The sequence below is a fragment of the Acanthochromis polyacanthus genome, chromosome 12 (assembly GCF_021347895.1).
Source record: "Acanthochromis polyacanthus isolate Apoly-LR-REF ecotype Palm Island chromosome 12, KAUST_Apoly_ChrSc, whole genome shotgun sequence".
In the NCBI taxonomy this organism is placed as follows: Eukaryota; Metazoa; Chordata; class Actinopteri; family Pomacentridae; genus Acanthochromis; species Acanthochromis polyacanthus.
In genome coordinates this window covers 11,193,516-11,216,966 of record NC_067124.1, presented here as the reverse complement: position 1 = coordinate 11,216,966, position 23,451 = coordinate 11,193,516, and the positions used below count along the sequence as shown (strand labels likewise).

The 23,451-nt window shown below is 45.4% G+C and overlaps 2 protein-coding genes across 3 annotated transcripts in view; both read right to left on the bottom strand.

Moving 5' to 3' along the window:
* Positions 1–271: 271 nt before the first annotated feature.
* Positions 272–10,634, bottom strand: zgc:91890 (solute carrier family 52, riboflavin transporter, member 3-B). 2 transcript variants are annotated; one of them, XM_051957264.1, is made up of 5 exons: positions 9,678–10,634; positions 7,039–8,223; positions 2,227–3,292; positions 1,855–1,978; positions 272–1,074 (listed from the first exon to the last, which is right to left on the bottom strand). In XM_051957264.1, exons 3-5 carry the CDS (start codon positions 3,243–3,245, stop codon positions 862–864), a joined length of 1,356 nt encoding a protein of 451 aa, XP_051813224.1. In that variant the 5' UTR covers positions 3,246–3,292; positions 7,039–8,223; positions 9,678–10,634; the 3' UTR covers positions 272–861. The 2 variants fall into 2 exon arrangements, with proteins under 2 accessions (XP_051813224.1, XP_022054754.1); XM_022199062.2 differs by lacking the exon at positions 7,039–8,223.
* Positions 10,635–12,808: 2,174 nt separating this feature from the next.
* The window catches only part of macf1b (microtubule actin crosslinking factor 1b), a 30,380-nt gene continuing 19,737 nt past the window's right edge, over positions 12,809–23,451 (bottom strand). The window contains exons 28-39 of the mRNA XM_051957233.1: positions 18,458–18,583; positions 17,982–18,125; positions 17,684–17,872; positions 17,457–17,571; positions 17,193–17,359; positions 16,885–17,047; positions 16,489–16,643; positions 16,325–16,399; positions 16,032–16,149; positions 15,201–15,346; positions 14,724–14,844; positions 12,809–14,588 (exon numbers count right to left, since the gene is read on the bottom strand). Coding sequence (XP_051813193.1) covers positions 14,563–14,588; positions 14,724–14,844; positions 15,201–15,346; positions 16,032–16,149; positions 16,325–16,399; positions 16,489–16,643; positions 16,885–17,047; positions 17,193–17,359; positions 17,457–17,571; positions 17,684–17,872; positions 17,982–18,125; positions 18,458–18,583 — 1,545 coding nt within the window. The 3' untranslated portion in view covers positions 12,809–14,562. The remainder of the gene's footprint in view (positions 14,589–14,723; positions 14,845–15,200; positions 15,347–16,031; positions 16,150–16,324; positions 16,400–16,488; positions 16,644–16,884; positions 17,048–17,192; positions 17,360–17,456; positions 17,572–17,683; positions 17,873–17,981; positions 18,126–18,457; positions 18,584–23,451) is intronic.

Here is a 23,451-nt window from a genome sequence, read left to right as displayed (position 1 = left end):
TATTGGAAATGAAAGTGCCAATTTTGACTTCTTTCCTTCCTTTCGCAAAGTACATAATTTCCTTAAAGTCACAATAAAGACACAACAGAAAACATTTCTGAAAGCCTTTACATATTTGTATGTCTTGTCAGTACTTAATCTTAACCTTGCCCTGGTATATTTTTCCCCATGTACTCTTTTCCATGCCTCCTGCCGGCCCTTACCTTACTAGCCGGACCAACTAGGTAAAAATAGAAGTATATGTTGGATGATTTTCAACACAAAACATAAATTTATAGGCAACAATAAAACAAAAATTTATTTGGTTTTGTTGAACAGTAACTACAGCAACATATACAGTACAAGGCAAGTTGTTTAAACAACACTGGACATGAAGAAAGCACAAATCTCTGTTTCTACAGAATTAAGGCACATTTTAAAGCCAAAAGTACCATTAGTTCTTATAAAAGCAACATCAGTCAATCACAGTTTCACAATATGATAAACGTTCAAGTAAAATGAGCTCTGAGCTTTGAGCTCTGAATTGACAAGGAATTGTAACATGTTCAGTGTTAAAATATTATCACACTTTAGTATTTTGTGGTCTAAAACACTGACAATGTATATGCAGATGTTTTTCCATCTTTGTGTAGAGCCCATTTCATAAGTCAATAAATACAGCAATCTTTATAAACTATACTTTTTATGTATAAATATAAAAAACAATGAGGATTGATACAGTGATAGATGATCACATTTAACCTCTCAGAAAACAAGATGCTGGATGTAAAACTCATGACCGCAACAGGTTCAGTACTACTAAAACAGTGTAATTTACATTTGGATTTTGAACAGCGGTGTTAACAGTAACATATTTACTGTCTATGTAGGACACTTGGTGTTACAAGCATCACCTGACTTGAAAAGTCCATAGACACTGACCAGTGGGAACATGGAGATAGCACCGAGCATGGAGCCCAGCTGCACTACAGCTCCACACCACACCAGGGCGCTGTGGCCCTCATCCCTTAGAATCACTCCGATGATCACCTTCACATAGGAAAGGGACAGGACAAAGAGGATCCAGGCCAGTACCTGTACCAGAGAGGAGGTAAATATTGTGCATGAAATGGCATTCTGTTCTGGTGTACACAAATAAATATGACTGCAAAGTGTCCTAGTCTGACTTCAACTTGTTAACTGACTCAGTGGCTTTCAGTTCAATGTAGCATGAAGTAGGTGGAAAAGAAAGTTTTAAATCCAAACAATCACTAGATCAGTTCATTGGGTATTTCACTCTCTCAGGTTGGTACTGCCACATATTAATTTATTATTAAAGCAATGTTTTTCTCTCTCTCGTTGGTAGTGCTTCACGAATGTCCTTCATTGTTTTATTCTGTGTTCTATTTTTAAAATATCTGAAAGCATTTTTTGTTAACAGTATTTTACTGTTCAGTACTTTGTGCTACACTAACACCTAACATTCACACATATCCCAAAAGATATGACTCTGTCAATCTATCTCTCACTGTTCTGTGTTACATTATGCATGTGGAAATACAATCAAGGGAAAAAAAGTTATTTAAAAAAAAGTGAGCCCATTAACTTTCAGAGCAGTTACACTGCAGCATATTGTTTAAATCAGGTCATGCAGAGCTGACTTGACTTGATCCTAAGAGCTGCCAATCACAGTACACTCCCAAATCAGAAGCCTTACAAACACTAAGTGAGTCTGACAGGTGGTTGGTATATTCATTCTTTCATAAGGTGCAGCACTATTTACAAGATAAAGTCCAACATAAAAAATGTGTCTCATGTGTAGAACTATACACATATAACAGGCTGAGTAAAATGCTTTAGATGAAAGAGTCTTACTATAACTACAGTTCCAGAAGTACTGTAGACCAGCAAAGGACAGGGACTGAGAGCAGCCATAGCCATGATGTAGGCTCCAAATCCAGTCCCAGACATGGTCAAGAAACCCATGAACACAAGAGACCTGGAAACAAAGTCAATATATAGCTTAAAATTGAACCTTTTCTGTTAGGTCGCACCAGTTAACATGAAACACACACTAATGTGGTACTTTAAATGTATTTAGTGACAACATGCTCTATGTGTTATTAGTGACTTGCACTAATTCAGGCTGAATTTATTATGTGTCATGCCATTTTTGACTGTCTTGTCATTGGAACAGACACACAAAAAGTGTCATTAAATAATGACTGGGATATTTCTGTTTCTCACCTTACTGGCACAAACATGGCAATGAAGCAGGCCATGGGGTTGGCAACAGCAGCCATGGTGGCAGCCAGATGGTAGGCCTTGTTCCCATAAGGCAGACACGAGTAGGACTGCACTGAGGGCAGCACTGCATTGGTCAGAGCATTGACCCAAGCCAGTACAACGAAGATGAACATCACCTCTAAGCTGCTGTACGTCCCCCTCCCAAAAGAGCTCCTGGGTTCTTTCCTGACAGCCTCCAGGGGACTGATCATCGGCTTCTGCTCTGGTGCCTGGGCATGCAGAGACAACCCCTGTTCTCTCTTCTCACGTTCCAGATCCCCACCAAAGTACCTGTCATTGTTTCTCTCCTGAGCGACTGCTGGGTGGTGGTTGAGTAGGATGAAGGCCACCAGGCACACAACCATCATTGCACTGAGGAACACGAAGAAGACCTGGGCAGAGAATTTCGCCGGCTGGTAGATAGCTTCTAGCTTTCCACTGTCAACCATACTGGAATTGTTACTAGACAAAGTAGCATTTTGACAGTGGACGACACCAACGCCTTGAATCAGAGCTACCAGCGCAGGCACCAGACCACTGAGGCCTTCACCTGCGAAATATGTGGTGAGATACTGTGGACGCAGCCTCATCATGAAAGGAAGGAAGGTAACAGATGAGGTGCAGTCCACCACAGACAGCAGGAAGCTTAACATCAGCAGGGGCACACTGTGGAAAGAGCCTGCAACAGTCACCGTGTGCCTCCAGAAGAAAGCCAGCAGGAATGTAGCAACGATACCCAACCCCACAATGCAGTAGATGACCGGCCGCTCATCCAGCGCCCCTGGGCGGAAACGGTGCATCAGAGTGATGAAGAGAGGACCTATGTTGGCCATTTGGATGAGGACTGTGAGGTAGGAGGGAAGGTACCAGCCTTCTGGGATCTCAGGTACGATCAGGGGCAGCTCAACCCACATCCCGTTGATGGCCACCCAGGAGCCCATCCCGAACAGACACGCCAGCACATGAGTCAGCAGCGACATGATGGAAGCAGGAATGAGGTAAAGCAGGAAATGTAAATGTACACAATCTGGAACATAATAACACAGGCAAGGTATTCATTAGTGGAATTTGAAGAATCACAATTTATACCGATTTGTATAGCTCTGTTGTGAACAATGTACCTCAGTGGTACAATAGCCTATTCATTCTATCAGAACTGTTACATTGTTTGTATTTGCTATGTTACTGCTAAGTCATGCACCAGTCATCCAAGACAAATTTGCAATGTTTGCATTTGCGGTGTTATTGCTTAGTCACGCACCAATTATCTGATAACAGTTTGATTATAGATTTTATTCTTCTTTCAGGGTGTTCTTTTTTAAAGGTTTCATATCCTAGAGACTAGGGCTGGCCCGAATATTCGTTCTGGGGGGGGGGGGGGGGGCTACTTGTGGGGGGCTACTTGTGGCGGAGACGGCTCGAATATTCGGATCCGTTCTTCTGGTCTCCCAGGTCCAAATTTTGCCTTTGTTTTGTCTTCAGTTAAACTAAAGAATTCCCAAACAGCGGAGGTCTTCAGCATCTTGTCTTGTGTTTATGCAACTGAGTAAAGCGTGACGTCAGAGTCGGCAGCACCTGGCCATTCCGGTGGTGGTAACAAACACGAATGGAGGAGCCGAGATGAGCCACACACGACGGGATGAGGCGAAGTGGGCCGAAGGCGAAGGGATATTTTCCCAAATATTTTCCCAAATATTTTCGTCTGGGGAGAGGAAGGGGTGATCACATAGACATATGTGTATATGTCATAGACATATGTGAATATGTTTATGTGATCACAGGACGGGATGAGCCGATATGAGCCGATATGAGTAATGTGGGCCGAAGGGGGAGGGAAGACAGTAACGCCGCCTATTCTTTCCGCCCGGTAACGTCCGACTGGAGGGGGGCCAGTATTCGGATACCAAATTAATATCCGGATACCGCCGTAGTAAACGAATATTTGGATATTCGGGTCCAGCCCTACTAGAGACATCATTTTGATTTATCACAAAAATAGTCAAATTTAAAGAAATTACTTTGAAGTTAAAATAGTGGCTAAAGCAGCTTCAACCCAAAAATATAACTACTGGACTTCTAGAATAAGATCTTGAAGCATCTTGAATATAGAGGGTGTACAGTCATTTCCCCAATGCAGTGAGGCTGTTTACAGTGGTGCTTTGAGCTACATGTGAACATGTAACTGTTCTCAACACAACAGTAGTAGCAGGTCCAAAGTTTATCATGTTCATTATGTGCAACATTTACTTATTGGTACAGTTATGGCATCAGTTTGGCAGGCATTTAGTCATACAGTTTTAAACATGTGTTTAATGAATGACAATTTATTCTGAGGGCAACAGTAATTGCTGTACAACATTTCAAAACAATCAATGTATGCATAAAAATGGAGTAAATACAAAGACATGGATGATTTGAAATTGGGACAACAGATAAAGGAGGCATACTTGAACACAGTCAGTAGGAAAATTTTCTTTCTCAGTCAGTTATTCAAGAGAAATCTCAATAGACACTATACTTGTGTGTGAAAAAGTCTCAGATGCTAGCTTTGCAGCCATTGGTACAAATAATAATAAGCAATCTGACTGTCAGCTTGCTAAAATTTTTGAATAGCCTACCTCATAATTTCAATGGGATTCTGTTCTTAGCTATGACAAGAGGTTTTCACAACTTTACATTTCTAGTTTTAAGTCATTCCTTCTTGGATTTGTTAATATGTTCAGGATCATTATCCTGTTGAAAGGTCTACATCTGATTCAGCTTCATCCTCAGATGCTTTCACATTATCTCACTCCCTAATATGACTCAGACTTAATAGTTGAATGAATTCAGTCAATTCAAAAATGCCCACTCCCTACAGCAGCAAAGCAACCTCAAGCCATAACATTTCCAACATCATGCCTCATATACAGTATGAGGTTCTTCTCCTACAAAGCTGTCCTTGGTCTGCAGCAGATATCTCTACTGCTGCTGTGGCCAAACAACAACTTTTATTCATTGTTGGATAGCAAAACTTTGTTTTTCTTGGCACACTTCCCATGCATCTCAAATTTGTGTGTTTGTGTCTTTCTGATTAAAAGTACATGCACACCTGCAGATACTGCGAAAATATTAATGATTTCGGGTTCTGGGAGAGTTCTTGTAGCATCAAATGGTCAGCTCTTGAGCTGATCTCGCTAGGGTGACCGATTCTTGACAAATTAGCAGTGACTTTAATCTCTTGCCAGACTCACAGGCATTTGGAATTTTTTTTGTGTGTCTGAAAGCCTCAGAGAGCTCTTTAGATTTTGGTATGATGACAACACACTTCAGTAGCAAACAAAATGGCATCATACATGTCAGATGGGTTTAATCTGTCAGTATCTAAAGGTGCTCTTCTCACTGGCACCTAACTTGGAACCCCTGATTCAAATTTTAATGACTTGAAGGTTTCATAAATGAAAATTTCTTGTTTTTGTGTCTGTTTATTTTTTGAACATCTTTTTAAAATTATGGGAATGACTGCAAAATATACATTCAGTGTCTTTTGTTTGAATATATCACTGTTAATAATGGGGACTGTTTCAAGGAAGATCAAATGTTTCCTTGTTCAGATAACATATGTGAGAAAAGCCAACAATTCTTGTGGGAAATATGAAGAAATGGCAAATTAAGGACACTTATGAATCCTTGACCCCTACAGTTAGGGGATTCAGTAAGTCTGGTCCGCTGTGGGGGACATTTTGCTGGCACGACTTTTTCCTGTAAGAGGTAAAGGTCACTGCAAAAGTTCTTCAGACTTTACTATATGATGAAACATTTCTATGGTGATGGGAGTCATCTCTTCCAGGTTGACAATGTCCCTATGGGTACAAGGTGTCATTGAATGGTTTAATGAGTGTGGAAATTATATAAATCATAAGTTATGGCCTTCACATGACCAGATCTTCTCACAGTTTAGCATCCATGGGATAGTTTTAAAAGAATGGTGTTGTAGAAAGTTTTTTGTGTCGGTGTGCACCAAAGTGGAAAGAAAGCATAGCTTAATTGAATTTTGCTTTAGTGTAAAAGCATGTGCCCTCATGGGTGGGCATGACCTTCTGAGTCTCTGACTTCTGTACCTCCTTTTCTAGCCCTCTCACATGTGCTGCCTGGCAATGGATACCTGACCTTTCACACACTGACACACTGCTCCCAAAAAAAAGCCCCCTGCTCTTACAATATAAACAAACACATTAAAGGGATATGATTATTAAGCAGTGGAATCAAACCATGTACATATTTTAATGTCAAAGTAAATTAGGATGTTCTGTTGACTTTCAAAGGCACCATGTCAAGTAAACTTCTTAGTGGCAATAAAACTTTCTACATGAAAAAAAAAAACATTAATTCCAAAGCTTTAGTTGTAGTCCGTTGATGAAAGAGATTTACCTTATGTAGAAGTTGAGCAAAAATATACATCAAAACACAATAAGCATCTTGTATTAACGTCATAAAAATGAAATCAGTCATGTGAGTCAGTAATATTAGGAAAACCGGAAGAATTAGTGACTGTGATGTCAGGTTACCAGTCTATAACGCCCTGATCTTCACCATCTAAAACCTACACTAGATCGACTTGGGATCATGTGGTCCCTTTGCATAATAAGGGAAGCAGATGGACTACAGCACAGAGCAGACGGAGTCAAAGACTTTAGGTTCTGGGTTTAAGGATAGCTCAGCAAACCAACTAACCTTACTTCCTTTATAGATCAGTTTGATGCTGTTATAAGGTAACAGAATTCATCATCTTACCTCTTTGATAACACAAGAAGAGACGCCTCTCCTCTGACCTCCCTCTTTTGAAAAACCTTCACTCCATTGTAGCCACAGTTACATCGGCTGTTAATATGTCTGTGTGTGTGTGTGTGTGTGTGTGTGTGTGTGTGTGTGTGTCCCTCCCCCTACTTTTCTTAAACACACACACACCCAGGCTTATATTCTGCTTCCGTGTCTGTGCTGCACTTGACAGGGCAGGAACTGCACAGGCGCACATGTCCTCTACCGCCATGACACTCCCATCGTCACTCATAGATATGAAGAGTCGAAATCCACCAGCCATGTGGTCTCTGTGTTTCTGGGAGCTCAGCAATAGGATAAAAGAGAGGGAAGGGGGAGGACGCAATAAGAAATAACTCCTCCTTTTCCTCTTTACTTCCCCCAATCAGTGTCGGACTTTGTGCTCTGCCCTGGTTTAAACACACAGGCAGCAGTGAGTGAAAGGACTGAGGAATGAAGCTACTTTTTGTTTCACACTCAGTAGAGTTATATATTATTTCTAATAAACACCACACAGCTGGAGTTTCCCTTTACTCCTGCCTCTCTTTATTTCACATAGCTTCACTGTGCCAGCAGTTGCCTTATAACAACCACCTTGTTGCGTGTAAGTTTGCATGGTTTCACAATTGGTGTGAATACAGTTACACAACTGACAAACCAGCCTGTCAAGGTCGACTTGTCGTACATGACATTGCAGTTTTGATTTTCAGTTTAAATCAGCTTTAATGGTGGCATGCCCAACATATGGTGGTCATTTTTTAGTCAGAAGATGCCAAATGAGTGGGTCAGAGTTTTACATTTTCACTCAGACACATCTAACATACAGCCATTCAGTGAAGTGGTAGTTATACCTCAGAGTTACTTGAACAACTGTGACCTAAGTTGTTAAAAATATTGACCATATTAAAAATCAGCAGACCTGTTCAGTAAAATGGATGTTGGGATGGAAACAGGTGTTTTGCTAGAGTTTTGTCCAGAATGTAACAGCTGCACAGCTATCATTATTTTTCTTTGTAAAAAATTCCAAATCTGATCTTTTCACAAAACAAACCAGCATGTCCTTTTAGGAACTTACACAGTCACACAGCAGTCAAAGCAACGTGTTTTTTCAAGGTCTTCAGCTGCACGTTGGGGGCTGGCATTTTCAAGGCAAGAATGAGACTGTAGGAACAATGATACAGTGTCTGTAAAAAGTATTCACCACTCTTGGAGAGTTTCTTCTGTTTTTACTTTTCAGAATTGAATCATACTCATTTTAATTCCACTGTTTTGACAAGATTTTCCAAATAAAAATTATTTAATGTCAAAGTAAAAAGAGATTTCTACAAAGTAACGTCAATTAATTAAAAACTTAAGTGACTGCACTAAAATTGGCCCCCTTTAAAGTGACTCGCCTAATTGAACACTGGTACAGCCAGTTGATGTTAGAAGTTACACAATAAGTGAAATCATGTGAGTGCACTGAATGTGTCTTACGTGATTGTAGGATATGGATACCTGTATCTAGAAAGTCCAGTCACTGGTAAATCAGTACTTCTGGCTATGACTACACCATTAGGACAAAAGAACACTTCAGTGGTAGAGGGATACAATGAAAATTCTGAAGTCACTGAATATCTCTTGGAGTACAGTTATGATCATCACCCATGACATCCCTAGAAGGAGTTGTTGTCTTTATCTGTGATGAGATGTGAGAGACTGTGCAACGGTTGCTTCTTCTGTACTGGTCAAAGCTTTACGAGAGAGATGCAAAGAAAGCCACCGTTACAAAAAGATCTTATTAAATCTTAATTACAATCCAGCAGAAGACATGTGGAAGACTCTGGGGGCAACTGAATAAAGGTTCTTTGATCTGATGAGATCAAAATTGAACCTTTAGACTAGCAGACTAGAAGCTCTGTTTTGAGCAGTTTTGCAAATAATTTGCAAAACCTCAATGTTTCAACTGTGACCAAAGATGCTTCTACGAAATGCTGACTTGGGATGGAAACTTATGCAATCACACATTTTATATTTAATATTTTAATTAATGGATATTACTTTGTAGAAATCTGTTTTCACTTGACTTGAGTCTTTTTCTGTAAAGTCTTTTTCAGAAAAAAAAATTAATTACCCATAATTCAGTGTTAAAAAGCAACAAAGGGAGAAAACATCCAAGGGATGTAAATGATTTTTATAAACACTGCATGCATTAGACACCTACAAAGCCATCTATAATGTAAAGTTTTTTCAAGATTCTTCTCTTGCTCAACATGTTAAAAAATTGTGACTGAAACTGACCTTATGTTGCCCCTATCCCACCCTGAAATGACACTCCTTTAAATCAATGCGAATCTAATTGTTTAGCTAATGCAGTGTAAGAAGATTGCCTGACAATATCAAGTTGGTTAATGTGATTTGACAGGTGAACAGGCATCAGACTAGAGCACGAGTTGAAGCCATGTTAAAAATGTGCAAGACAGCTCCTTGGAAAATCTATTAAAACTTTCTTGTTTAAAATTGTGCATTGTAAAATCATCTAACTTAACACAAAAGCATCTGCACTTCATTCATAATTTTTTTTAAAGAAATCTGTTATTCAATCATCATTCTAAATTACGCAACACATCACCTACCTGCTTGTGGGAATGGGTGTCAGCTTTGAGAGGTTACACAAGTGCAGTGTTGCTCAGGGTTACTCTGCTCAGATGTGTAACAGTGCAGTGGCCTTCTGATCTTACTCTCTGAGAGTGTGCATGCAGTGAGTTGATGGCTTTGTACTTGTAGCCTGTAGTCTGGGTCTCTGAATCTGTGTCATGTGACTGCTGAGGGCCGACCCAGGGGTTCAGTTTGGTAACCAAAGTCTTTAGAAGTAAAAGTGGGTGGATTAAGGGAATGAGGACACTGGGAGGAAAGAAAGGGGAGAGGATGGATGAAGGAAAGGAGGCTTAAATGATGGGGTGAGGAGAGGAGGAGAAGGGATAGATGAAATCCTACATGGACATGAAGGTATTTGGCCATTTGGGTATGCAAATGCAGACAGCCTAGCCAACCAGAAGATGACTTTGGACAGCTTTCTGAGTGGGTGTTTGGTCAGGGTCAGTCTGGCTTTTGTTCAGCACAAATTCCAGCTCAAATGAAAGACCCCCGTTGAGCACTAACTTCACTGGATGGCATTTCATTCGAGTGCCCTTGCACCCACCTTTGCACCCACTGGCACTACATGTTCCTTTCTAGAGCATAACAAAATTCTCGACAATGGCTTGGCTCACGATAATGGTATGAAGCAAATTTCTTTTAATACAGTGCATGAAAAATGATTCCTGGATGTGGGATTAAGGCAACTGTTGTGCTACTAATGACTTTAAATATCAATTAAATCTCTGTTCTTACCTGTCCCAGCAATGTTTCTCCAATGCCTACATGAAAACAAGTTTTTCTCTCATTCTGTTTGGCTGGTTAAAAATCAGAATTCAAACTATGCTGTGTTTTTTTCTCAATGGATCAGTCGCTAAAGCTGTGATCATATTCCTGTACGAATGTACGCATTGATAGCTGCGGACAACAGTGTGCATGTGACACTATGCATGCAAGATGTTGTTATTTATATATATATATATATATATATATATATATAAAAATAACATCTCTTTTTCTAATCCATTGGAGTCTGCCTGGGGACATTGTGCACATTGTGAGGGGATCTAAACCATTTTACATGCCTGTTGTTCAGCTTAGATGCAATCTCCTTATTACATGACCTCTTTTCTTTGTCTAAGTGTTGTTTGAAGAAACACTTGAGGACGGTACATAGAGGGCACTCTGGTGACCTGGAGTTATAGTGAATATTTGTATAGAAGCACAATACTCTGCTTTCTTTCTCCAAACTGCTGGGCCTCCGTGTTTAAACAAATATGTCTGTGTTTTTGGTACTGAGTGAACTATGCAAGTGAGTCTGAAAGAATCACTTGTTAGACATCAACAGGAGGGCAGAATGAGCTGGGGATCTGCAGATGAAATTTCTACCACTGACAATCTGTAGTTAAATAAGATACCAAACATAAGGCAATGCGCTCTTGACCTTCAGCCTCATTCTGGAGTTATAGTAACTGCTGCCAGTGACGCATTCTCTCAATTATGTGTATGTTTATTTGTCAGAATGTGTGTTGTGACAGACTCTATATTATTAGCAAAAATGGAATTTAATAGTAAATAAGTAATTCTTTTGAATGAAACTTTATCTCTTCATCTTAGTGGTTATACACATTTCTCAGTGTTTAAAGCTGCTCCAGTATAATAATATTTTCAGACAATATTGGAATGATTTGCTACAAATAAGGTGAAAAGGGTAATTAAAGGTAATGATAAAATGACAGAGAATTATTACCTGACTCTGCAGTTGCTTCTGGTGCAAAAAGATTTTTGTTTCTGTCAGTTTAATGTTTTGATTTTAGGAATTTCAACTTGTGTCACTCTTACAGAATTGTTTGCAAGAGCAGCAGGAAACTGTATTCAACAACAAAAAAGCTCTGACATAACCCACTGTAAACTGCCTGTCTAGCCTACAAAGTTTGCAACTCGCTGGTGAACATAGAGCATTTAGCAATTACCTCAGTGGTTGGAGGAGACCAAAAACAGAGCTAAAAAAGTGTGACTGAATTTGTCATGTGGTCAAAATCACAACTAAAATTTCTTTAAAATGCTAATATTGCTCTGTAGCAGCTGCTGGATGAGTAAAAGGGCAATTACTGGTAAATAAGTGAACATATCGGCATTACTGAAGCTCCAATTAGTATTTTTTTTACTCCGCCAAGGAATGGGGCGGAGTTGTGTGACAATCGGTGAAAAATGTGTCTGTCCGTCTGTTATTTCGTCTGTGCGCAACATTACTCAAAAACAGACTGATGGATTTGGGTGAAATTTTCAGGGAAAGTCGGAAATGACAGAAGGATCAAGTGATTAGATCTTGGCAGTGATACAGCTTATAGTCTGGATTCATGGATTTGTTAAAGATTTCTGTATCATTGTGAGATAGCGGCACAGTAACTATGACAATAAGTGAACACTACGTCAGCTGCCTGCTGATGATCACATGATTATGATCCTACTACGAATCAACCGTTGCAGACTTACTGGGACTTATCTGTCTGAAATGATGCAAGGAACTATTGATTAAACTGTGGGGGTGTTTCTGAGTCCATAAATTCCTGCCGCCTGCTACATATTAAGGTCACGCGATTTGGTATCCCTACATAGCGTACACATGCATAACACACACCTGTGCTCAGGGCAAGGTCATTTTGTTTGTGGGTACATCTATAATAAATGGACACATTCTATGCTGCCGTGATTTCTGATCATCAATAACTAATAAACAAACGCTGCATTTCTTCAAAAAAAGTCAAAAGTATGCTGCATTTCTGACAAGGCCATGAGGGACTGAACAGCCTTGGTGGAGTACTGCTCTGTCTGAGGGCTTTTCTTGTGTTTGTAATGTATCAAATGACAGTGTGAGAACAGTGTCACAGTGTTGGGGTCAGAATTACCTTCCTGACCTTGTAGCTTCCCTCAGCTTTATGAAGCTTTATCATGAGTTTAAGTTTTTTTTTTTTTAGTTGTCTGACCTGCAACTTTAACCTTTTGGCTCTCACAGCATTGTTTTTGGCCTCAGAATGGGGCTGCTTAGAGGGAAAAAAAAAGACTGGGTTGTCATTGAGAAAACTGCACATTAATACGATCATTTGTCACATGCAAATATTATGATTAATCACGGGAAATAATTGCAGTTTTATTACAAATTTTTTTTTTTTACAAGTGGATGTAAAATTATTAGTGACATTCATCTACACTTTCCCTAAATTAGTTGTCAGAATGAGTGCTGGGTATAGAAACATTTACAGTACAGAAAGATAAGGGTGCATAGCAGTAGAAGTGAAATCTGGCTGTTGTATTTTTACAGTACAGTAAATTACCAACCTTCTCCAAACATTAGGCAAAGAGAAAAAGGTACTCTATCATTTAAAAAATGCTTTTGACTCTTAAAAACTCTGACAACTGCATAGACCCAATGCAAGAAGCTACTGTCTTCAACCTCAAATCGATGCAGTATAAAGGGGCACATATAACAAATACAGCAGTTACACTGTTGATAATACATTGTGAAGTACTAACTGGTTTATAATCAAACCACAGAGTAAAAGCCAGGTACAGTGCAACACTGAACAGCCTGTGCAGTTGCATCTTTGACAAGAGAAATGTATGTCATGCTGAAAAAAATACATATTGATATGTTCAGGATCATGGGTCATGTTGCATGACCAGAAAAAAAATCTGTATGAAAGGAAGAAAAAAAAAGATTTACTACTACTCTCTTCAACCACACAGCATCACCTCCACTGCATTTGCATTACCTCAATTGTAAAAAAAAAAAAAAAAAATCTTAATTTTAATAAAACACAAACAAAAATGATAGTTTGTGTTTTAAAATTACTTTTCTTTCTTGCAACAACTGCCAAATTTCCCCAGTTAGCAAAACAGCATATCTACAGTAGCTGGACACAGAAAAGTGCATCTTTATGAAAACAATGTGCTAAACGAAACTTTGCTAGAAGCTCAGTGTTACAAAGAAAACAATACATCTACATGTTCACAGTAATGTTCCATAGAAATACATATATCCAAAGGCAAAAACCAGTCCTGAGAAAATAATCTCTACAAATCAACAATGGCCTGTCCTGCTTCAGTGCATTGTTCATCACACAATCTCCAGTGTTTAAAACATCCTTACAATAAAAAAATCTAATACATTACTTGAAAACATGGTGTCAAAAAAAAGTAAAAGACATATCATTGTGGCCCTGCCAACAATATTATCTTCATGGAATGAAATAAAAACAAAAATATCACAAAGCTGAAGGGCAGCATACTGTACCCTTCACATAGTTCTGGTTTTGGTATATGGTTTTTTTTTTGGACGCTCGATTGGACAGTCAGACAGCACAACACCGTCACATGCATTCTGTAAGCATATGTCACTCTCAAATCAGTTCTGTCACATTACTGACAGAACGTCACTACCAAGTTCTGTTACCGTCTGACTTTATAACCATAAAAGAAGCAAGCTTTGATAAAAGCAAATCTGATATAAGCAAGGCTCTGGCTACCATGCAGTAAGTATCCATGCAGAACTCCCTACACTCTACATAATCAGATACTAATGTATGAAATTGAAGAGGGGACAAAAAAAAACTCATTGTGTTCTGTCTGGACAGACCCTTCATTTGTTTACACAGACATTATCTTCACACAGATTTCTCAAAGCTACTTCACCATCCTTCAGCATCACCCCTCGTGGCCTTTTCTGTGCATTTATTTCAGGTTCTGCTGATCAGTTGTGATAGATTGCATTGCTTTTCGGCCCCTCTGTCACTTTACTTCTGCTTGTCACTCTGTTCTGGGGCTCCGAGGCTGTGTTTGGGTTGAGCGCTGCAGCATACATATGATGCTCAGAGGCAGAGGTAATCATGTGGGCAACCTCTCAGTTTCATCTAGAGGGTGCAAAAGAATGAAAAAAAGGAGTGACGTTAACTCATCATCTCCAGTTACAAAAGCAAATATTGTAACTCTGCAGGATGCATGACAAGGCAGATTTCATTAAAAAATAACTGAAGTGACTGGCTGACCTGATGGAGAGCAGGAGTTGTCCTCCCCTGCTGTGGTAAACTGTAGATCAGAGCCCAAAGCAGCTATGGAGCTCCTGGGACGGATGCAACGGTCACCTGAGTAACTTCTGCGGAGTAATGCCTAAAACCAGATGTGTCACAACAATTTCAGTCAAATATCTCCACGAAGCTGATAGTAAAGGTGTAGATAAGTACCTTTTTGCATTTTTTTGGGATGTACTACTATCCTAGAGTCACTACACAGGACAGCACTTCAGATTGTGACAAGCTAAGTTACCATGAAGTTAAGACTTTGCAATTAGAAACAGTGTGTTGCTTGTAAATTAAAAAGAACAGTAAAAAAATATACCAACTTTCCGTTAAAAAAATCATGATTCATTATTCATTCATTCACAACACCTTGATCTTAATATACTACATGTAGCATGTAGCTGTGTATAAATTGATCTTTACAGGGAAAACGAGGTTAAATCTTGCCTTTCGTGTCATGGGGCTGGTGGGGGCGGAGGCACTGCTGTAGAGGCTGAGACTTGAGTTAGACCTGCTGACAGTCAAACCCTTAGAAGTGCTTCCTGCAGGCGACAAGTACTTCTCTTTGATCTTCAGGTTGGTCCGGCCCTTTACTGTTGGCCACGCAGCAGGAGAATACCACAGAATACTGTAAAACCTGTCATTTACCCACACTGCTTACAATGGCCAGCAAACATACAATATATTTAACTGATCTGCTATTTAAAGTAGTGAGTACAAAATCGGCTAAGAAAAATTCAGCATTTAGATAGAAATGAAACATGACAAGAGTTGTATTAAAACTTTACCAAAAGCAAAACTTGTATTAAGTAGAAATGCTGAAATGTATAGAATCGTTTACTAATCCATTCCAGAAATATCAGCTATAAAAACACAGTCCTGTTTTCAACTTTGCAATAACACGTGTTTAGCTCAATCAGTGTTTTTTGTAGCTTGAGAACCTGAAGAATTGCCAAAGTTGGACTCTATGTAGTATTCTTTTGACAGTGACAAAACAACAACAAAGCAACATCTAGCAGGAGCAACATCTACACTTTAGGATAGCATGGCACAAAAGCACAAACAGAATGTAAAATTCAAGTTGGATGATGTGTTGTGTATAAATTAATGCTCATAATGTTTATCTATCATCTGCTAGAACTACATCAGTAATGTCAGTTGTAATAAATCTAATGGACTTCCAAACAGATGGTGTGCAAAGCATTGTAATTCCATGCTATCAAAGTGGAAAATATTATAGCTGAAAATTGCTTGCAGGAATTATTCAGTGTTTCTCACCTCTGCAGGGGTCATTCTTGACCAGGAACTCGTCGAGAGCGGTCCATCCTCCTCCGACTCTGACCATCAATGTACTACGCAGGATTCGAACCATCCGCAACTGTTGGGAATCTCCAAACTGCAGCAGACAGACAGTAAAGATAACACAACTTTGATCACTTCAAGTTCACAGCAGCACAAGTAAATGCTTTATTATCTTCAGCCTTTATGTATATTTAAAACAAACTAGAAATATCGACTATTTCTAGTTGTGTATGTGTGTCAGAGAATTCATGCATTTAAAAATGACTCACTCTGTATCTGTTGGCACTTATTTGCTCCACTTGAAACCTCTTGGGACAGTTGCACTGCGATACCTGTCGACTCACCTAAGGAAGGCAAAATAATGTCATAGTGTGTCTGTAAATGTCACAGTAAATACACAATGCACCATTTCTGTTGCACAAGCTGCCCGTACCTCTTCATTGATCTGATCTGCATCCAGTGTTTTCCGGTAGGGATCTCTGCTGGGATGGAGGGCACTCACAAATTCATAGTAGTCAATGAAGCCATCGCTGTTCAGGTCAAAGATGTTTGCCACAGCATTCATCTCCAGAGAGTTGGTTGGAAATTCTACATTTTACAGGCAAGAACATTTAAAACTTTTACCGAAAGACGCTGCATACTTGAAATAGCAAACTTGGGGAACTATACTGTCATGAACACCGGCTTTTCAAACATTTACTGATATAACTGGAATCATTGTTGGTGTTATTGTGAGAATTAAAGGTTTCGGCATGCTAATTACATATAAACCTAACAGAGTAATGCATAGATCTCAGTACTAAACTGATCATTGGCAAAAGGTTCTTACTAGAGGCAAGGACATAATCAATGAACTCTTTCTGACTGATCCTTCCATCCTGGTCCCGGTCGATACTGCGGAATACATCCAAGATCCGAGACTTCAAATGACTAATCCACTGTATGTACCGCTTTCGCCAAATGTTGAAGTCGAAGTTTGCAAATTCTTCCATCTGCATAGAAAAACAAAACTTCTGTCAGTTATGATGTTGAATTCAGTTTTGCAAGGCATTTATAATCACCATGGTTTTTCGTCTATTATTACAACAACACAACCTGTTAACATGTCTGTTGGGATATTCTAAAATGCACAATAACCTCTTTGAGCATTTGCAGATGTTGTTCCAAGCGGTTTTGTCTCGCCATCGCCAGGAGCCAAAGTTTCTGCCACTGACTGACCAGCTGACTGAGCTGTGGGGTCTGGGGGTCGAGGTGCTCCAGGGGAACCGGCACAGCGGGCTGCAGCTTCAGAGTGCTCCTCCTCTCTGGATGGAGAAACAGTACAATGTGAGTCAGTTTTGGTCCACAAGCAGCTTTTGACCTTAGTCTATGTAATAACAGAATGTAAACAACACTGCTTACTCGTTAGCGGCCGTTTGCTGGGGGAAACTTGCTGCTTCGAAATGCTCTTGTGTTTACAGGTTTTTGTGGCATGTTCAACCTTTGTGAACTTTTTATTCAACTCCTCCATGAAGACCTGCAAAAAGGAACAGATAGCTATGATTACATATAGATATATATGTAGAAATGATACATATAGAAATGATACTGAATTGGTCAAATGTAGTAGACAAAGAGAAAAATCGCACGCTGTGCTGCTCGATAAGTTCTTTGTGTTGCTCCGTGGACTCAGGCAGAGGCTCTTGGTCTCGGAGGTTGAGGGCCTCCTCTGCTGAGGAGATCCAGTCCAGCAGTCTCTGGACTTCCTCTCTCTCTGCCTCTATTGCTGCCAAGCTGGCCTGGATCTTCTGGCCCTGCTGCTGGGCCCAGGTCTGAACCTGACTCACAGGGAACAGGGAAGGGGAGGAGGTCTGTCACATCTCTCAATGCTGACACTGGGAAATTTCAGTTTGTCATTGGTTATTATTTTGTCATGAAAACACTCACCTCCTCATAGCGGGTCTTAGTGACACTGATCCAAGATTTGAGGGTGATTATAGAGTCTGGGTGACAGGAACCCAGGATCTCCTCACCCAGACACTGGATGTTCTCTAAGTCCACTGCTTGAGCCTGCAAGACACCTAGTGACTCCTAGAGGGGCAGAAATAATCTATTCAGTGTTTTGCTCAGTAAGATGAGCTTTTATCTTAAAATGCTTTTTTAAATTCACAACATAAACCTACTAGTTATTTTTTCTTATAATATGTAAGATTTGTGCAGAAAACCATAGAGTTGCTTGATAGTCAAACTACTCAGCTTTGGGTTCCAACATTGCCTTGTTTAACTGTCCTTCAGTCAAATGCTAAATCCTTATCTGCACTAACTTGTTCTGCTGGTGACCCTGACCTCTGACCTCCTTTGAAGAAGATAAGATGGGAAAAAATAATCTTCCTGTGAGGAGCGAAAAGGTATCATATACTGACCTTGTGTTGTTTGCGGAAGGCAAGCAGACCTTCCTCCTCCTCTGGTATGACCCCATATTTGAGTATCCTCTCTGCCTCAGTGAGCCGCTCCATAAAAGAGTGCACAAGCCCATCAAACTTCTCAGCCTAACAACAACAAAGATGAAGATATGGATAAGGATTGCAGTTAGTCCCTTTACATATCATTACAGAGTTTTCCTCATGGCCGCAGCTTCCTGGAACCTGAATTTCAAAGACACTTTTCCCACTGGAATCACTGGATGGTTAGACGTTTCATGCTGACAAGAAAAAGAATACTATTTGTCATTTCTTTGTCAAATTTAAAGCCAGCGGGATACTAAATATTGATGGATTCTGTCCATTCATTAGCTACTAATGGCTAGTTACTCTATCCTGTAGATGGTGATGGAGAAGTGGAGCCTATCTCAGCTGACCTTGGACACACCCCATTCCTGGGCTAACACAAAGAGACAAATTACAAATTTTTTTAAAGGCACTGCTGGCTTAACACTGCAATTGATACCATAAGTAGTACAATGCTGATACTACTATAATTTATTGTGAAATTAATGTATGAGTTGTGTTGACCTGAATAGAGGGAGAACATCAGTCCCAGGCTGTCAGGGCTCCCTCCTCACCCCCATCCTTCCCACCTGACATCCCCAAATACCCCTTTTCCCATCCGTTTCCTCCTGCTCATGCTTCTCTCCCCCTCTCCTGTTCCTCTGCCCTGCCTGTCTCCCATCCACTCCTCTGCCCTGCCTGTCCTGCCTGTCTCCCATCTGTTCCTCTGCCCTGCCTGGCCTGCCTGTCTCCCATCTGCTCCTCTGCCCTGTCTCTTCCCTTGCAGCTCGGTGCCTGAGTGGAGTCGAGCTTCTCAGCTGACTCCACTCAGGCAATCAACCTCCTCCACGGCTCCCGGGCAGCTGACAATCATCATGCTAACGACTCACCCCTACAATAAGTACCGGCTCAGCCTTCCACTCCCTGCCAGAGTATTGAACCAGAAACCTTGCAGTTCAGTTCACTCTCTAGCCCTTAACATTTCCTGTTTGAGTTCCTGCCTTGTTCTGATTTTGTTTTTCTCCTGCCTCCACGCAGCCAGCTGTCTGGGAACCCCCACTCCTGCCTGGAACCCCCACTCCTGCCTGGAACCCCCACTCCTGCCTGGATCCCCCACTCCTGCCTGGACCCCCACTCCTGCCTGGATCCCCCACTCCTGCCTGGACCCCCACTCCTGCCTGGACCCCCACTCTTGCCTGGACCCCCACTCCTGCCCGGAACCCCCGCTCCTACACCCTGGTTTTCCCCCACCTAGCCACCATTTTCACCCCCAAACAATAAAACCACTTGCATTCAGCCAGCCCTGGTAGTGTGGCTTTCTGCTCGGGTCCACCAGCTCAGTTTGTGACAGAATACTCTGGCCAACAAACGGACCCGGAGAGCCCACTACCGGGGTTTGGACCTACCCTCTCCCCTCCACAGCCCTCGCCATCCCCGTGACTGGAATCCCTCTGCTCTGCTCCTCGTCTCATCGGCCCCACTGTGAGTAATTCTCCTTTTGTTAAATCCAGTCTAGCTCAGTACACCCCACTGTTGATTGTTGTTGGAGCCACCCTGTGTAGTTTTCAGTCACCATGCCTAGCAAGACCTCGACCCAGCCCGCTGACCCCCAGACCCAGTCCTCGGTACCCCCGAGCCAGGTGCCGACCCAGACTTCAGGTTCGTCCTACGTGTTCTTCTTTTCTTGCAAGGAGAAGAGTGTTTTTTGTTTTTATGCTGTAAGCAACCTCTGGTGGGAATGGAAGGAGACTGGCAAGGAGAGCACGGTAGTCTTGGCGCGCAGGTTAGCAGCCCAGAGGCCCGAGCTAACCTGCCGCCTACCCAAGGAGACACAGGACTTCCTGGACACTCCTCCCCGCACCCAGTCCCCGGCTCCTGTTCCGCCCCCGGAGGGGCTCCAGTCCCCGGCTCCTGTTCCGCCCCCGGAGGGGCTCCAGTCCCCGCGGAGGTCGACGACGCTCCGCCCCCTGTTCCGCCCCCGGAGGGGCTCCAGTCCCCGGCCCCAGTTCCCGCGGAGATCGACGACGCCCCGCCCCCAGTTCCCGCGGAGGTCGACGACGCCCCGCCCCCAGTTCCCGCGGAGGTCGACGACGCCCCGCCCCCAGTTCCCGCGGAGGTCGACGACGCCCCGCCCCCAGTTCCCGCGGAGGTCGACGACGCCCCGCCCCCAGTTCCCGCGGAGGTCGACGACGCCCCGCCCCCAGTTCCCGCGGAGGTCGACGACGCCCCGCCCCCAGTTCCCGCGGAGGTCGACGACGCCCCGCCCCCAGTTCCCGCGGAGGTCGACGACGCCCCGCCCCCAGTTCCCGCGGAGGTCGACGACGCCCCGCCCCCAGTTCCCGCGGAGGTCGACGCCGCCCCGCCCCCGAGGAGGCCGTCGACGCCCCGCTCCCGAGGAGGCCGTCGACGCCCCGCTCCCGAGGAGGCCGTCGACGCCCCGCTCCCGAGGAGGCCGTCGACGCCCCGCTCCCGAGGAGGCCGTCGACGGCCTCCTCGGGAGCGGGGCGTCGACGACCTCCGCGGGAACTGGGGGCGGGGCGTCGACGACCTCCGCGGGAACTGGGGCGGGGCGTCGTCGACCTCCGCGGGAACTGGGGGCGCTCCCGAGGAGGCCGTCGACGCCCCGCTCCCGAGGAGGCCGTCGACGCCCCGCTCCCGAGGAGGCCGTCGACGCCCCGCTCCCGAGGAGGCCGTCGACGCCCCGCTCCCGAGGAGGCCGTCGACGCCCCGCTCCCGAGGAGGCCGTCGACGTCCCGCTCCCGAGGAGGCCGTCGACGCCCCGCCCCCGCTCCCGAGGAGGCCGTCGACGTCCCGCTCCCGAGGAGGCCGTCGACGCCCCGCCCCCGCTCCCGAGGAGGCCGTCGACGCCCCGCCCCCGCTCCCGAGGAGGCCGTCGACGCCCCGCCCCCGCTCCCGAGGAGGCCGTCGACGCCCCGCCCCCGCTCCCGAGGAGGCCGTCGACGCCCCGCCCCCGCTCCCGAGGAGGCCGTCGACGCCCCGCCCCCTGAGGAGGCCGTCGACGCCCCGCCCCCGCTCCCGAGGAGGCCGTCGACGCCCCGCCCCCTGAGGAGGCCGTCGACGCCCCGCTCCCTGAGGAGGCCGTCGACGCCCCGCTCCCTGAGGAGGCCGTCGACGCCCCGCTCCCTGAGGAGGCCGTCGACGCCCCGCTCCCTGAGGAGGCCGTCGACGCCCCGCTCCCTGAGGAGGCCGTCGACGCCCCGCTCCCTGAGGAGGCCGTCGACGCCCCGCCTCCGCTCCCTGAGGAGGCCGTCGACGCCCCGCCTCCGCTCCCTGAGGAGGCCGTCGACGCCCCGCCTCCGCTCCCTGAGGAGGCCGTCGACGCCCCGCCTCCGCTCCCTGAGGAGGCCGTCGACGCCCCGCCTCCGCTCCCTGAGGAGGCCGTCGACGCCCCGCCTCCGCTCCCTGAGGAGGCCGTCGACGCCCCGCCTCCGCTCCCTGAGGAGGCCGTCGACGCCCCGCCTCCGCTCCCTGGAACCTCGGCAGCCTTAGAAAGGACTAAGGTCTTCCCCGAGTCCATGAAGAGGCTTTGCGCCTCCCATCCTGCGCCGCCCCCGGAGGGGCCCCTGGATCCTGCGCCGCCCCCGGAGGGGCCCCTGGCCCAGTGTTCGGTCCTGCCCCCGGAGGACCCATCGGACCCAGCTCCGCCTCCAGCCCGGCCCCTCTGCCCTGTCCGGCCCCCGGGCCGTCCGCCGGAGCGGCCCCGCCGGTCTGTCCGGTCCCTACCTGCCCAGCCCCTGGGCCGTCCGCCGGAGCGGCCTCGCCTGTCTGTCTGGACCCCAGGCCGTCCTCGGAGGAGGACCCTCCGGCGAGTCCAGCTTCGGCCGGCCCCGCCTCCAGGCCTCCCTCTGAAGCGTGCCCTCCGCCCTGTCCAATCTCAACCCGTCCCACCTTCAGGCCGCCCCCCAGAACGGGTCCTCCGGCTTGTCCTGCCTTGGCCTCTACCGCCTCCGGGCCGCCCCCCAGAACGGACCCTCCGGCTTGCCCAGCCTTGACCGGGCCGCCCACCGGAACGGACTCTCCGTCCTGCCCATCCACGGCCAGTCCGACCCCCAGGCCGCCCACCGGAACGGACTCTCCGTCCTGCCCATCCACGGCCAGTCCGACCCCCAGGCCGCCCACCGGAACGGACTCTCCGTCCTGCCCATCCCCGGCCAGTCCGGCCCACGGTCCGTCCTCCGGAGCGGATCCTCCGGCCCACTCATCCCCAGCCAGTCCGGCCCACGGTCCGTCCTCCGGAGCAGACCCTCCGCCTTATCCATCCTTGGCCAGTTGAGCCTTCGGGCCGACCCCAGAGCTACTGCCCTGCTAGTTCAGTCCGGCCCTTCCCTGCCCTCAGTTCAGTCCGGCCCTTCCCTGCCCTCAGTTCAGTCCGGCCCTTCCCTGCCCTCAGTTCAGTCCGGCCCTTCCCTGCCCTCAGTTCAGTCCGGCCCTTCCCGTTCCCCCTGTGGGCCCTTCCCGTTCCCCCTGTGGGCCCTTCCCGTTCCCCCTGTGGGCCCTTCCCGTTCCCCCTGTGGGCCCTTCCCGTTCCCCCTGTGGGCCCTTCCCGTTCCCCCTGTGGGCCCTTCCCGTTCCCCCTGTGGGCCCTTCCCGTTCCCCCTGTGGGCCCTTCCAGTTCCCCCTGTGGGCCCCCTGGCTGGCTCCGTAGGGCGCCAGGAGGCTGGACCCCCCCACTCTTGCCTGGAACCCCCCGCTCCTACACCCTGGTTTTCCCCCACCTAGCCACCATTTTCACCCCCAAACAATAAAACCACTTGCATTCAGCCAGCCCTGGTAGTGTGGCTTTCTGCTCGGGTCCACCAGCTCAGTTCGTGACACAGGCACTGAAGGACTGAATACCAGTGGCGGCTGCTGGTCTTCCTAGGAGGGGAAGCTCATTTTCAGCATACATTGTAATATGTGTCTGTTTTTTT